Genomic DNA, 14,555 nt, shown 5'->3' with positions numbered 1-14,555 from the left:
CAGGAGCTTCCTTGTCATTAACTAAAATAAAATGGTTTCACCAATAAAATATAGAGAAAATTACAAGAGAAAGGCTCAAAGGAGCCAGCACACAACTACATACTAGCCTGGAAAGATTCAACCACCTTCGGCAAAGCCATCAATGGAAGAGACTAACCAGCTACAATAGCATAAAGAAACTACTACTGAATTCGAAATCTAGGCATACATTGGCCATCATCACTCAACTTGTTAATGAAAATCATATTAGAGATGAGATATTCCTAAAGGGGTGTCTTTATATATACCTAGTCTACCATAGATTTGGGGAGATCCAAAGTGGAGGAGAAAAATCAGAAATAATGTCATGACCTTGGTAACATGATTGAATCGTATGATCTGTGTAATTAAAGATTCCCATATCAGCTCCTCCTCCTCCTCCAAACTCATAAAAGAGAGAATAGTCATCTGTGAAGTAGATGCAATTGCCTTGAAACTCGGGGTGATCGGAAACTGAGATAGCAAATGTAGAATTATTACCAACAAATAATGCTCGATCTCCCAAACTTTGAACCTCCATCCACTGCATATTGCTTGAATCCAACTTGTAGATTTTAAAATCAGTAGTTCTAGATTGTGGGGAACTGTATGGTCCAATATTTTCGAAGTTCCTCATGACCATATGTAGTTCTCCTGACAAATCTACAAGATATTTCCTCTCTACAAAATCCCCATTTGGTGGTGGTGATGCAAAATCTATTGCCTTCGGATGAGGTCCATTTATCTCACATTTCACTACATTCCCAAGAGATTGGAGAGCAAAGAAATAACCATCTGAGTATATGAGATCGATAAATCCAAGAGGACAATTTTCTAAACTAGTCCATTTTTTGTCTCCAGGTCTTGCAAAGGCCAATAGAGATAGCTCACCATAGATTGCCATAACTATGCAGTTATCACCCGAAGATGATGATGATGATGATGGACTGGAAGATATCACTGCTTTCTCTATATATTTATCACGGATCTCTTTTGGTGGCGGAGCAGGATCGCGCAGATCCTCGAATGTCGTTTGAGGTGGTACCCGTATTTGAGCTCTTGTTAAAGGACTAAGTAGATGGATCTCCAGATCAATGCCTATAGTGACAAGCCAGCCATGGGGAGAACCCCAACATCGCCTTCCTTGAGCCTCGGGCAAATGAAGATGGTGAACCTTATTGCTTGAGAGACTGTAAAAGCCACGAATGTCATTGCCTTCATTCTCCACAAGCATTAGCCATGGAGGAGAAAGTTTCAAAGAGTAGTTACGTCTCTGAATTGTAACCAATCTCCATGACTTGCAGACCGCACCAAACCTAACAAAGTCCTCCACTGAATGAAGCCTCTTTGTGATGCACCCAAGGAGTTCCTGGGGAAGCCTTGACCAGCAATCTACCATATTTATATCTGTCGAATCTTTCACCAAAGAAAAAGATTAATCTTATTCCTGTGCAAACTCACCATCAAAACGAATAACCCTAAACTGACAGTCACTCTCATGTGGCCTGATTCTGTACAATCAAATGTTAAATAACATATATTTAACAATGAAGGTCAGGATAGAAAAACCCTAAAAAGTGAAAATAATATACATAATGAAAAATATGAATACTTCAAAATTGAGTAGAGATAAGAAGATGTAATCGAAAAAATTTTACGAAAAAGAAATCTTACATCTTGTTCTTTGGTTGTTGTTGATGGTTTTCTAGAGCAAAAAAGCTGAGGCGTTTGATATGAGAGAGACAACAAATGAGAGGAGAGGAGGAGGGTTGTATTTATAGAAGCCTAGTAGTAAGAAAGTCCTTAAGCCCGAGATGTGGTGCGTATCTCCGAACGATTGGTGCCTTGGTTCGTGCGTCAGGAGTGGCTTTCATTGCAATCCTTTCTGGAAAAAATTTTGCTGCTACACTTATAGCAGGAATGTTCCTACTACGAGGCTAACAGCCAAGGAAATGGAATAATTCACTTCCCGTTTGGGTTCATAAATACCCTCCTAGGTTTTAGTATAATCTAAAATACCCCTTAAGATCCCATTTCTTTGGTGCCAGCTTTGTAGCAGAAGCATTCTGCTATAAGTGTAGCAGCAAAATTTCGTCCTGTCTTTCCTATGCTCTATGGAATGGCGGATTTCACATTGTTATAGGGAAGCAAACCCTATAGGGGAATTGCTGGCAGAGTCAGCTGCTACATATGAGCTGTCCTCCATAATGATTGATTTCCCCAACGCAATTGTGCATGACCTGCAAATGGGTGCTTAAGGAACGGCTCGTTTTCGTGCTTCTTAATTTTCTGCTTTTGTATGTAGGTCAGTTCCTCTTGTTGATGGCATTGCCGAAGGTGGGAGGGGCTGACTTTACACCTTGTGTTTGAGTTTCAGGTGGTTGGCCTGTTTTTCTTCTGTATTTTTATTTTTTCTCTTAATTCAAATCATCTTTTAGCAAAAAGAGAGATGTGGTACACTGGTACATATGAATCATAAGGTAACTGAAGATCCAAATCCTGGATTTCCTTGTGTGGGAGAGAAGAGCATGCCAATTTTCAGGAATAATTAAGGTAAGCGTGGAGATTACATTTTCAGGAATCCTAGCTTATTCATGGTAAGTTGAAGGATATAGAAAGAACGTTAGTGTAATTGATGAAGCCACTTTGTTTCCATAACTTTTTTTAATTGACATATATAATCTTCCAATTCATAAAACAGTAGCTTGTTCATGGGAAGGTAAGGTTATTATAGGAAGAATGGCATGATCATATGAGTCATACAAATGACTTGAGAGCCTTTGATGGTGATTACAGTTGTTTAGTTTGCATAGATTCACAATCAAATCATAGTTAGATGCACCGATAAATCGCTGTCTGAATTCAACTCTTTATTTCCCTTTTGGTTTCGTAGAATCACTGCACTGTGGAATTGAGCGAATCGACTGAAAACTTCAATAGAGAAAAGTGTTCGTAAAGTTGGTCTTACTATTATAGCAGCCAAAGTCGAAATGTTTAAAATTTTGTTCTATGCTAAACGAACTCTACGAGTTGAGTTAGCATCACTTTAGTATGGATGCGTAAGTAGAACATTTAAATTCTCATAACGTGTGGCACGTAATTGATGCAGGCCAATGTCAACAAACTAAGAGAATTGAAATAGAAGGAGCAGATTCGATATATTTCAATAATAAACAATAAGCATACAAAGGAGATGGGAATAAGGGATTTGTGGATTGAATCTGATTCGGCATCCGTGGTGATGTCAATTCACTCTGCAAATATCCCCTGGTTTGTAATGCAAAGATGGATGATTCTTAGACCCTACCTGGACTCCTGCAATTGAAAAATTACCCATTGGTTCAGAGAACCTAACCCCATTGCAGATTACTTGGCAAAGCAGGCGGCGAAATCGGTGCTGTCATGTTCTAACTATGCCTTTCCTAGACACATTGGAGATCAGATGGGGCATGATGCCATGGGCATGCCGAGATTTAGATTTCTTTAGTGGTGGGTGGGTTCCCTGCTGATGGCCATGCCGAAGGTGGGGTTCTTGCCTGCTAATTTGGTTCGCGGTTGTTTCTTGTAATTTGTTCTTTTTGTCTTTATTGTCAATGACCTTTTAGCCAAAAAAAAAACAATAAGCATACAAGATCAAAATGTAGCTTGGGGACTCACTCAACTCTCAAAAGGGCTCAATAGCTTTCCAATTACAATATGATTGATTCAAAGCTAAACTTCCAAAATAAACATGTATTTAGAGATGGATTAAGAAATGTTGGGGGGAGGGAAAGAAACATTGGGTGGGGATGGGTTAGTGGAGAATGACATCATCATTCTCCCCCAGTTCGAAAGAACTTGTCCTCGAGTTTGTTATTTGAGTGTCTAGTTCATAATAGGGATAGAGGTTGGAAATAGGGAGCTATTGTATTCATGTCGTCGAGCAAATCAACACGATTTGAATTTGGTCAATTTTCTTGAGAATGTGATATGGACCAAGTTTCTTGTACTTGAGCTTATTGTAGGTGCCACTAGGAAATCTTTCTTTTCACAAGTATACCATAATTAAGTCACCCTCCTCAAACTTCACATATTGTCAGCAGACATCGCCAGCTTCTTTGTAACATTCATTAACATTATGGAGTAGAGCTCGTACTTGATCTTAGATCTCTCGAATTGGATTTCCAAGCTCCTCCGTTTTACATGCCACTCTTGCTCAGATAGGGAATTAGAACACAATCTAAGATGTGGTTTTGACTTCTGATGCAACCGAGCTACATGAAGAAGCCATAGAGGCTAAGACTACACACCCCAAGTCCCTTAGGAGATCGGCTAGGATCAAGAATCGGACCAACAAGGCTTCCTTCTAGAAGGGTCAGCTCTTGGATTACATAGATTCCCCTTGTGCGTATGAAGACTTTCCTATTTTTTCTCTTGGCTCATATTTTCTTATCTTGGAAAGTATATATCACATGAATACTTGTATTTTCGGGAAGCTAATATATCACAAGAATCCTTGTATTTTTGGGAAGCTCTATTAACAATTGGGAAGAAGATATTGGATTTTATCTTTCCTAAATGTAAGCAAACAAGATTTCTCCTTGTTTGCTTCTTTGTTCTTTCCTCTTTTATTTTTTTTGGGGGAAAGTTTCTCATTGCTTCGTTAATATATTTTTCAGTCATCCAAAAAAAAATGTGAGGAAGGAAAGTTGCATGGCCAAGGAGGGAATCTATGAACGGGATAAGGAGTGCAGCTCATCGCCAACTCATCCAAGGCTAGCAATTCTCATGTTTTTGACAAGGAGAATGGAAAAAATGTGAAAGGCTTGCTGCCTATTCACTGTTCCAGCATTAAATTACCTTTTATTGCTTTACTTTATTTGAATAATTATATTTTCTTGTCTTGCCTAAACTAAGTAGGGTTATTGGTGTAGCGCCCCCAAATCCAGGTTAGATATGGGTGCTAGCCCTCACGGACCGCCGTGTCTACCATCAAGTTCAAGGGGGTTAGTGATCTACATTGATGCATCGAAGAAGGGAATTGGTAGTGTACAAGATGTACCAAGATCTTAAGATTAAAATTATTTACATACTTGAAACATTTAAATTGAAGTGATAAAATATTAAACTCCTAAAATAAGTAAGGCATACCCATGTTGGTGACGTAGATGAATTCACATGAAACGAGACAGAAAGGGTTCTCATAGATCCGACGGACACAGTGCAAAATGAGTGGAATATCGTTATATCACTGAGTTTTACCGCATTTTATGCTTAAACATGTTTCATTGCACCATGGTTTATGTTTAAATGAAATGTTATATTATGTCTTAGAATGTTTTAAATGATATATAAACACATGATCATATTTATGATGAAAGTTTAAGGCTAATAAAAACTACATGAAAGACAGTTAAAAAAAATGTTAGGACTTATGGAAATGAAATGAAATGAAACAAAAGGAATGCAATGTTAAAGAACCCAGGTGACTACCACCCCTTTCCAGTAGGGGGTTAGGTATCGGACAAGGTGTACAAAGACTATAGTGTGATCCTTCCCAAGGATACGATGCCCAGAATTAGGAGTATACTATCCCTTATATACAGATGAGATTAGTCCCTCGCAAGGATACGATGCCTGGAATCAGGGGTATCCATTGTTCACTGATATGACGATCCTCCCCAGGGTTACGATGCTTGGAATCAGGATTAGACCTTACGTTCATGGCAGTTATGATGACCTCACTTTCTTTGCATGAGTGGTAGTTCACAATGATGATCAGACCCAAATTAATTAAATGATTTGTTTTAAGAATTAAAAGATGTACGATATTTTTATTGAATATTTCTTCATTATTATTTTCAAATACCATGCATTATTATATATTTATGGTCAAATGTGTAATATATTCAGATTCTATCATCCATATTTCTTGCATAATGATATGACTGTATTCTTTTCACGGGATAGTTGAGCTCACTCCTCAATATTTTATAGTTACAAAGCAGGTTCATGTGGAGTGTCGCTGTACGGAGTGCATTAAGAAAGCCAGGGAAAAATACTTGATACTTCCCGAGTAGTTGATTACTTGTCTAATGATGTCTAGGTTCTTTATTTTGTGATGGATATATTGATATCGTTTGAGGAGCGTAGACATTTAGATAATTGTTGGAATACTTCAATAATTTAACTGATAACATTTTGATTCTCGAAACTTTTATGGTATGTAATAACCCATAGCGGTGTAGAACATATGAAGATTTAGGTATGATCCTTTGAACCTATGGTTATGTAAATCTAAAAATTATTTAAGCTGTTAATTGGTAATTAACATAATTAATTAGAATAATTAGTTTCCACTTTGACACGAGAAATGAAAGGTATAGTTTCCGCTGCAATTCTAAGATATATGATTGATTTATTTCTACTGCGTATGAAGTAATTATAAGTGAGATGGAAGACCAGCCATTATCACACAGCGACCCACGAGGGCTAGCACCCATATCTTACCCAAATTTGGGGGCACTACAATTAGCATAGTTTTATTTCTTTATTTATTTATTTTTTTTTTTGCCTATATATATGTAAGCCATCGTGGCTATTGGGGAAGTAGTTTTTTTTTTTTTTCTAATGATCAGGAAATGAATTGTATTAAACAAAGAATAAAAAATGAGAGGATACAGACCGTTGAATTACTATTCCACCTTCAGAAAAGCCATCAGAAGAAAAGCAAAGCAACCAACAAAATCAAAGAGAACTTAGAAAACCTGTATCTAGGTCTCATGTGAGTATACCCTATTACTTCATGAGATATGAAATTAGGAGCTCTATCCCAGGTTGTAGAAGTCATAGATGTTGCTGCATCTTTGGCCGGTAGATCTACAACACTATTAACTTCACTGTAGCAATGAGTGATAAACCAAGTGGACTCATCCAAATATTTCTTGAAGGATCTCCATTGATGTTGAAATGCCCAAGGAATTGATTCATTCCTAATGCAACTCACCACTAATTGAGAGTCGCTCTCCACCAAAAGTCTCCTCATGTTCATTTCTTTTGCATGTTGAATGCCAACAAAGAAGGCTGCAAATTCCGCAAAGAAATTAATGGACACCCCTTCATAAATAGCAAAACACCTAGAAGGCGCTCCATTGCTACCCAGAGAATTCCACCTACCCTAGAATGACCAGGATTGCCCAAAGAGCAACCATCAATATTTAGCTTATAGAAGCCTCCCCTTGGCCTATGCCAAATCACTTCGCTTATCCTTACCGCAGCTGACGGAACAGCAAAGACATGAAGCTACGAGAAAGTAACAAATCAGCGACTGACCTAACATGTATAGATGCCACCGAAGAGAATTCTACAAGATCATTCAATACTGCCTTGGTCACTAAAGCATGCGGTCATGTTTGATTTTCAATCCTCCTGTGATTCCTTTCAGACCAAATGTGGAATGGAACAAGAATAACTAAAGAAATCCATACCTTTCATAAAGAAATAACCGAAGCTTTTCATTTCCACCATGAGAAAAGCTCTTCAGAGGAAAGAAAACCTGTCCAAGCGACATTAAAAAATTGCAAGATGTTTGACCAGATCCTGGCGCCTAATTCGCACTCTAGAAAAATGTGGTTGAAGGATTCTTGATGCTTGAGACAAAGATTAAATCTAGAGACCATTGGCAACCTACATTTCACCACATTAGCATCTGTTGGAAGGTATCCATGTGCAAATCTCCAACCAAAAATAGAAAACAAGGAGGGAGGCCTTTTCCATACTATGTTGGACCATCCAACCATATTATTTTTCCTTCTTAAATCATCCCATGCTGAAGCAACTGTGAAGAAACCAGACTTTGAAAGAGACCAGATCCTCTGATCGAAACAAGGAATCGAAGGAGGTACAGTTGCACGAACCTGATCAAAGATATGACGCAACTCAGGGGAGTAAACTGTGGGCAGACACCATCTTCTGTCCTCAATAAAATTAGCAACAGATGCAGAAAGCCGATGAGTCAATGGTAAATCAACAGGAAGCAAATCCATTATTTGATTTGAATCCAACCATCTATCATACCAGAAATTAATGTTTAAACCATCATCGATAATCCATCTTTCTGACTCACTTACAAAGCTCCAAACTTTACTCAAGCATGGAAGGTTGGAGGATGAAAACAAAGCCCGCTTCACAGACCCATCCACCAAAATAAAACGGCCTCGAAGAAAATCTGCAAAATTAGAGTTATCCATCTTAACAAACCAGCAGAACTTTGCAAGTAGAGCTAGATTGACCTCCTTAAAGCGCCGAATACAAAACCCCTCTTCATGCTTTGGTTTGAAAAGTTGACTCCAATTGACTGTGATTGCCTTCAAAGAACTAGATTCCCCACTCTAAATAAAATTATGGATCCAATGCTCCATGATAGCAATAGAAGAAGATGGCCATAGGTAAACAGAGAAATTGTGAATAGGTAAGCTGCACATTACCGATTTAACAAGTTCAACTCTGCCTGCCATGGAAAGAAGTCGACCTTTCCAACCAGCCAATCTTTCCTTGAATCTATCAACCAGTGGCATAATCAAGTTCTTTTTAACTCGACCTTTGAAAATCTGAACTCCCAAGTAACGCGTTGGAAAACAACACTCCGGAATTCCCAAAACCTCCTTAATACGCCTCTTCCTTGCCATAGGAATCAAACCCAAGGAAACTTGACTTTTATCAAGATTAAAAACTTGACCAGAATATTAAAAGTTAATCAATAATTGAGTTTTGTCTAAGAACCTTTAAGAGTTCATTGTTATCTAGAAGCATAACACAGGCATTTATCTTATTCTTCTTTCTTCTTGTGTTCCATTGATTCTTAGAGCATTTTCTTTGAAGTTCACGCTTCGCGCTTGCATCAAGTGGTATTCAGAGCCCAGTTCTGAACCTTGTTATGGCACGCTATCGCAAAAGTGGCAACATGGTTCTGTTGGAGGACATCGATGTAAGAGATGAGATCATGCACTACATCAACAAGTTACAGCCCTCACCTTCGAGAAAGAAAGATTAAGGAACGCCTCAAAGCAGCCTAGCCATGCTAACAAGGTGAATGATACCCATTTTCATCTTCTGAAGGTGCGGCAACCATCCCGTAGAGAGGAGTTCCATAGCACCGACCCCGGCCCCAAGAACGGTATGAGCCTGATTGGGACAAGAACGTTCATCGTGGTATTCCTAAGTTCATGGGTTCGTCCTCTCCTGATGATATTATTGATTGGCTAACATTAGTCACTGAGGTGTTTGAGTACAAGGAGATACCCAAACAATGTCGTGTTGGCATAATTTCCATGCAAAGAGGTAAGGCTATAGCATGGTGGCAATGAGAAACGCAAGGACGTGCTAATGCTAGAAAGGCACCCATTACTCAATGGAGAAATATGAAAGAGAAGATGCATAAAGCCTTTCTTCCCTCTGGATACCATAGGGAATTGTACCAAAAATTCCACCATTTAAAGCAAGGCAACTAGATGGTTGATCAATATACCGTCCAGTTTAATGATTTGGTCATCCGGAACAATGTTCGTGATTCAGAAGAGATGCTTTTGAACAAATACTTGGGGGGCCTTCATCCCTATGTCCAATATGTCCTTGAAGTTTTAGATATCTAGGATTTACCGGATGCTCATCAAAGGGCCCTCAAAGTGGAGTGTTCGAGGTCAAGACGAACAGTGAACCGAGAGGGCAGCAAGCCTCATGCCATTACAACCTCCACATGACCAACAGAGGTTCAGCCTAATCATACTCTTCCTTCTAATACTAATGCTAGCATTCATTGTTACACTTTTTGAGAGCTAGCAATTATAAAGTTCCAAATCTCATCCTCATAGCAAGGGATTGTTGTTGGAAAATGAACAAGATGATATTGATAAAGCTTAATCTGAACCTGAGATGGATCCCCAATATGATGACTCATGTGATGTTGATCATGTGTGTCAAGCTGATTACGGAGAGTTCCTTATGATGCGTAAGATTTTCTTGACACCTCGTCAGGAAGCGGGTGACCAATGGTTACACAATAACAGTTTCCATTCCGCATGTACTATTTTGGAAAGGGTATGTCAATTAATAATTAATTCGGGTTGCTGTGAGAATGTCATTTCCGAAGAAGCAGTTTACAAGTTGAAATTGGAGTTGAAGAATCATCCTACTCCATACAAATTGATGTGGCTCAAACGAGGAGTTGAAGTAATTGTATCAAAACGTTGCTTAGTTCAATTTTCGATTGCCTCTACTTGTTATGATAAAGTGGTGTGACATTTTACCAATGGATGCAAGTCATATAATTCTTGGACGGCATTAGCAATTTGACAGACAGACTGTCCATGATAGGTATAAAAATACTTATGCCTTTGTGTACAATGAAAAGGAAACTATTTTAGCACCATCCAAGGAGCTGATTAAGACTCCCATCACTGAAAATTCTAACCTACTCACTTTGCAAGGTTTACAAAGTGTTTTGGACGGTTCACAGGTGGTCTACATGATCTTCAATAAAACGGATAACAGAGAAGTTGATTCCTCTATCCCTGCTATGGTAAAGCCATTGATGGAGGAATTTAGTGATGTGTTTCCTAGTGACCTCCCTCATAGTCTTCCACCAATGAGGAGTATTCAACATCAAATCGATTGACGCTCGGACGTCAATACCTAACCTGTCCCACTACCGCATGAGCCCCACCAAATACGAAGAGCTTCATCAGCAAGTGATAGAGTTGATGGAAAAAGGTTTCATCCAAGAAAGCCTTAGTCCTTCTGCAGTTCCAGCAGTATTAGTCCCAAAAAAGAATGGCACATGGAGGATGTGCATTGACAGCCACGCCATCAATAAGATAACGATCAAGTACTGCCCCTGTACTTGCTTTGCCTAACTTTGATTTATTATTTGAAGTTCACTGTGATGCGTCAGGGTTGGGAATTGGGGCAGTATTTAGTCAAGAAGGGCACCCCGTTTCCTATTTCAGTGAAAAGCTTGGTGATGCACATCTATGTTACAGCACATATGATTTAGAGTTTCATGCTCTTTATAGCACCTTGGAGCATTGGCCGCCGTACCTAATCCACCATGAGTTCGTTTTATACATTGGACCATGAAGCATTGAAGTACATTTCAGGTCAACAAAAGCTTAACTCATGTCGGGCCAAGTGGGCAGAGTTCTTACAAGAATTCACCTTTGTCATTAAGCACAAAGAGGGTGTGCAAAACAAAGTTCCTGATGTGCTTAGTCGAATGGGAATGTTACTTTACACCATGCACACCACAGTGCCTGGTTTCGAATCATTTCGAGAGCTCTATACAGAGGATACTTACTTTCCCCTATTATGGAAGATGTGCAACTCAAGCGGACAACAACTTTTACAATTATTGATGGTTTTCTCTTTAAGAGAAACCAATTATGTGTGCCTAACTATTCCCTTCAAGAACGCATTATATCTGAGTTGCATGATGAAGGATGCTTCGGCATTAATAAGACCATTCAAATTGGTGACAACTCAGTATGTTTGGCAACATTTGAAGCATGATGTAAGCCGATTTGTGAAGCATTGCCGCAAATGTCAAGTAGCAAAAGGGTAAGCCATGAATGTGGGATTATATCTTCCCCTTCCCATTCCAGCAGCACCATGGGAAGACATCTCGATGGAATTTGTGCTTGGATTACCACGTACGCATAGAGGTATGGATTCAAACTCCGTAGTGGTGGATCATTTTTCTAAGATGGCGCACTTTATTCCTTGTCAAAAGATGATGGATGCATCACGTATAGCTGAACTTTTCTTTCGAGAGGTTTATAAGTTACATGGAATGCCAAGACTATCACATCCGATTACCAAATTTCTTGGACATTTTTGGCGACAATTATGACATGGTATTGGTACTACTTTACATTCATCCGCAGACTGACAGCCAAACTGAGGTTGTTAACCATTCATTGGGGAATATACTTCATTCCTTGATTGACAATAATCCACGTTCATGGGAGAATCGTTTGCCAATGGGAGAGCTTGCATTCAACTGTTTAGTCAACCGTTCAACTGGTTATAGTCCTTTCATGATTGTATATGGGAAGCAACCGACAATGGCACTAGATCTTGCACCAACACCCTTTTCGGGTAAACCTTCTGAAGGCTGATGAGCTTATTACACAGTTGAAGTCGATCTAAGATGCTGTAAAGGATTGATTGGAAGCTAAAGTTGATACTTACAAGCAACACATCGACAAGAAGCGGCGTGAAGTTCTCTTTGAACCTGGAGATTATGTTTGGGATTTATTGCCCCCAGAGCGACACCCTATTGGCATATACAACAAGCTAAGTGATCGGAAGATGGGTCCTCTTGAAGTACTTGAACGCATTGGCCCTAATGTGTATCGCTTGAAGCTGCCATCCCACATTAAAATATCCAACATTTTTAATGTGAAGCATTTTATGTTGTATGTTGGAGATTCTTCAGATGATGGAGACTTAAATTTGGGAACAAATTCCTTTCAACTTGGAGGGAATGATTCAACCAAGCTACATGAAGAAGCCATAAAGGCTAAGACTACACACCCCTAGTCCCTTAGCAGATAGGCTAGGATCAAGAATCGCACCAACAAGGCTTCCTTCTAGAAAGGCCAGCTCATGGATTACATAGAATTCCCCTTGTGCGCATGAAGACTTTCCTATTTTTTCTCTTGGAAAGTATATCACAGGAATCCTTGTATTTTTGAGAAACTAGTTTATCACAGGAATCCTTGTATTTTTTGGAAGCTAGTATATCATAGGAAACCTTGTATTTTTGGGAGGCTCTATTAATAATTGGGAAGAATTTTATCATTCCTAAATGTGACGAAGGAAAGTTGCATGGCCAAGGAGGGAATCTATGAAGGGGATAAGGAGTGCAGCTCATCACCAACTCATCCAAGGCTAGCAATTCTCACGTTTTAACAAGGAGAATATAAAAAACGTGAAAGGCTACCTGCCTATTCATGGTTCCAGTATTTAATTACCTTTTATTGCTTTATTGTAATTTGAGTAATTAATTTTCTTATCTTGCCTAAACCGAGTAGGGTTATTGGCGTAGTTTGAATTGTTTTTCTTTGCCTATATATATGTAAGCCATCGTGGCTATTGGGGAAGTAGTTTTTGAGTATTAAAAGTTACTCAATAATTAAGTTTTGTCTAAGAACCTTGGAGAGTTCATTGTTGTCTAGAAGAACAACACTTTTCCTTAAAGAGCAACACTTGTATTTATTTTATTCTTCAATCTCTTCTTCTTGTCTTCCATTGATTCTTGGTGCTTTTTTTTTTTAAGTTCACGCTTCGTGCTTGCATCAACTTCTTCCATACGAAATCTCAAATGGACACATTTGGGTGGACCAACACTAGGAACTATTGTGGGTGAAATCTGCTTGTGGCAAAACAACGAAGCAAATCACCAAGCCAAAGTCATGATCCAAAGTAATTGTTCTTGGAACTTCAGGTAGTCTAATAATTTCTTTAAAAAATAACCAGGCTACATCAATAGTATTTTTTTCAAGGAATGAAATGTACCATTTTTTAAATCGATCTAAAATTCTTCGAAACTCCTGTAGTCTAACAATTTCTTTGAAAAATAACCAAGCTACATTTGAGGCATTAGTAGTATTTTTTCAAGGAATGAAATGTGCCATTTTCTTAAATCAATCTACCATTACAAAAATAGAATTAAATCCTATTTGTGTTCTTGGGAGTCCAACGACAAAGTCCACGGTTATCCTCCTAAGGATAATTTGGTATAGCCAAGGGTTGGTAAAGTCTGTGATTTTAAACTCTTCATTTAGCCCTTTGGTAAACCATGCATTGTTTAACAAACTTTTTCACATTATGATTTAATTTAGGTAAAAATTGTTGGTCTTTTGCTAATGCTATGGTTTGTCCCTTCCAAAATAACCTCCTAAATCACAACCAAGTAGTTTGGATATGACTTGAAGTCTTAAGGACTCTTCAGGTAAGAAAAGTTGATTTTTTGGAATAAATAACCATATATAATAGTGATATCATCATCATTTTTTAGGGTTTAGCTTCAGTTATTTTTCTTGTTTTTGTTGCCGTCTTGCCAACATTCAAAATGCCTTCAATTGGCTAATGATGAATATGTTGGAATTGTGTGTCCATCAAATCCGAATTATTAAATTCTTGAATTTAATTTTTACGTTTTATTATTTTATTTGGGCTTATAAGAATGTTCCATAGGTCTTTTACCTAATACTAGTCTGAACTGGGAACGAGACTAGACATCCTGTTTATATGGTTTCCATATCGCATGTCACGAGAAATGGTGATTTTGGTGCATGGATGTGGGTACACGTCGAGAATGTGTATAGATGAGAATCAGGTACATGTATCTTATGTATTGCTACTGGTTGTATGTGTGATATACTTACCCGCCACTCGATGGCCCTTTGACCTAAGAGATTCCATTTGTTGCAGTGTGGTATTACGGATTTTGGTAAGGCAATGGTTGATGTCCAATCGGACTATAAACTAGTACACTGGAT

The 14,555-nt window shown here is 38.5% G+C and overlaps 2 protein-coding genes across 2 annotated transcripts; one reads left to right on the top strand and one right to left on the bottom strand.

Moving 5' to 3' along the window:
- Window positions 1-292: 292 nt before the first annotated feature.
- On the bottom strand, window positions 293-1,417 carry LOC122668711 (putative F-box protein At5g55150). Its single transcript, XM_043865245.1, has one exon. It carries the CDS (start codon window positions 1,415-1,417, stop codon window positions 293-295), a length of 1,125 nt encoding a protein of 374 aa, XP_043721180.1.
- Window positions 1,418-11,101: 9,684 nt separating this feature from the next.
- Window positions 11,102-11,611, top strand: LOC122668710. Its single transcript, XM_043865243.1, has one exon. The coding sequence runs from the start codon at window positions 11,102-11,104 to the stop codon at window positions 11,609-11,611; it is 510 nt and encodes a 169-aa protein (XP_043721178.1).
- The last annotated feature ends 2,944 nt before the right edge of the window (window positions 11,612-14,555 follow it).

This window comes from Telopea speciosissima, chromosome 7, assembly GCF_018873765.1.
Source record: "Telopea speciosissima isolate NSW1024214 ecotype Mountain lineage chromosome 7, Tspe_v1, whole genome shotgun sequence".
Taxonomy (NCBI): domain Eukaryota; kingdom Viridiplantae; phylum Streptophyta; class Magnoliopsida; order Proteales; family Proteaceae; genus Telopea; species Telopea speciosissima.
Note: the sequence above shows the minus strand (reverse complement) of the source record. Positions and strands in the feature narration are given on the sequence as shown.

What these genes read in the sequence shown, in the direction of transcription:
- LOC122668711 (XM_043865245.1), bottom strand. Translation starts at nt 1,417, where the DNA reads ATGGTAGATTGCTGGTCAAGGCTTCCCCAGGAACTCCTTGGGTGCATC.
- LOC122668710 (XM_043865243.1), top strand. Translation starts at nt 11,102, where the DNA reads ATGAGTTCGTTTTATACATTGGACCATGAAGCATTGAAGTACATTTCA.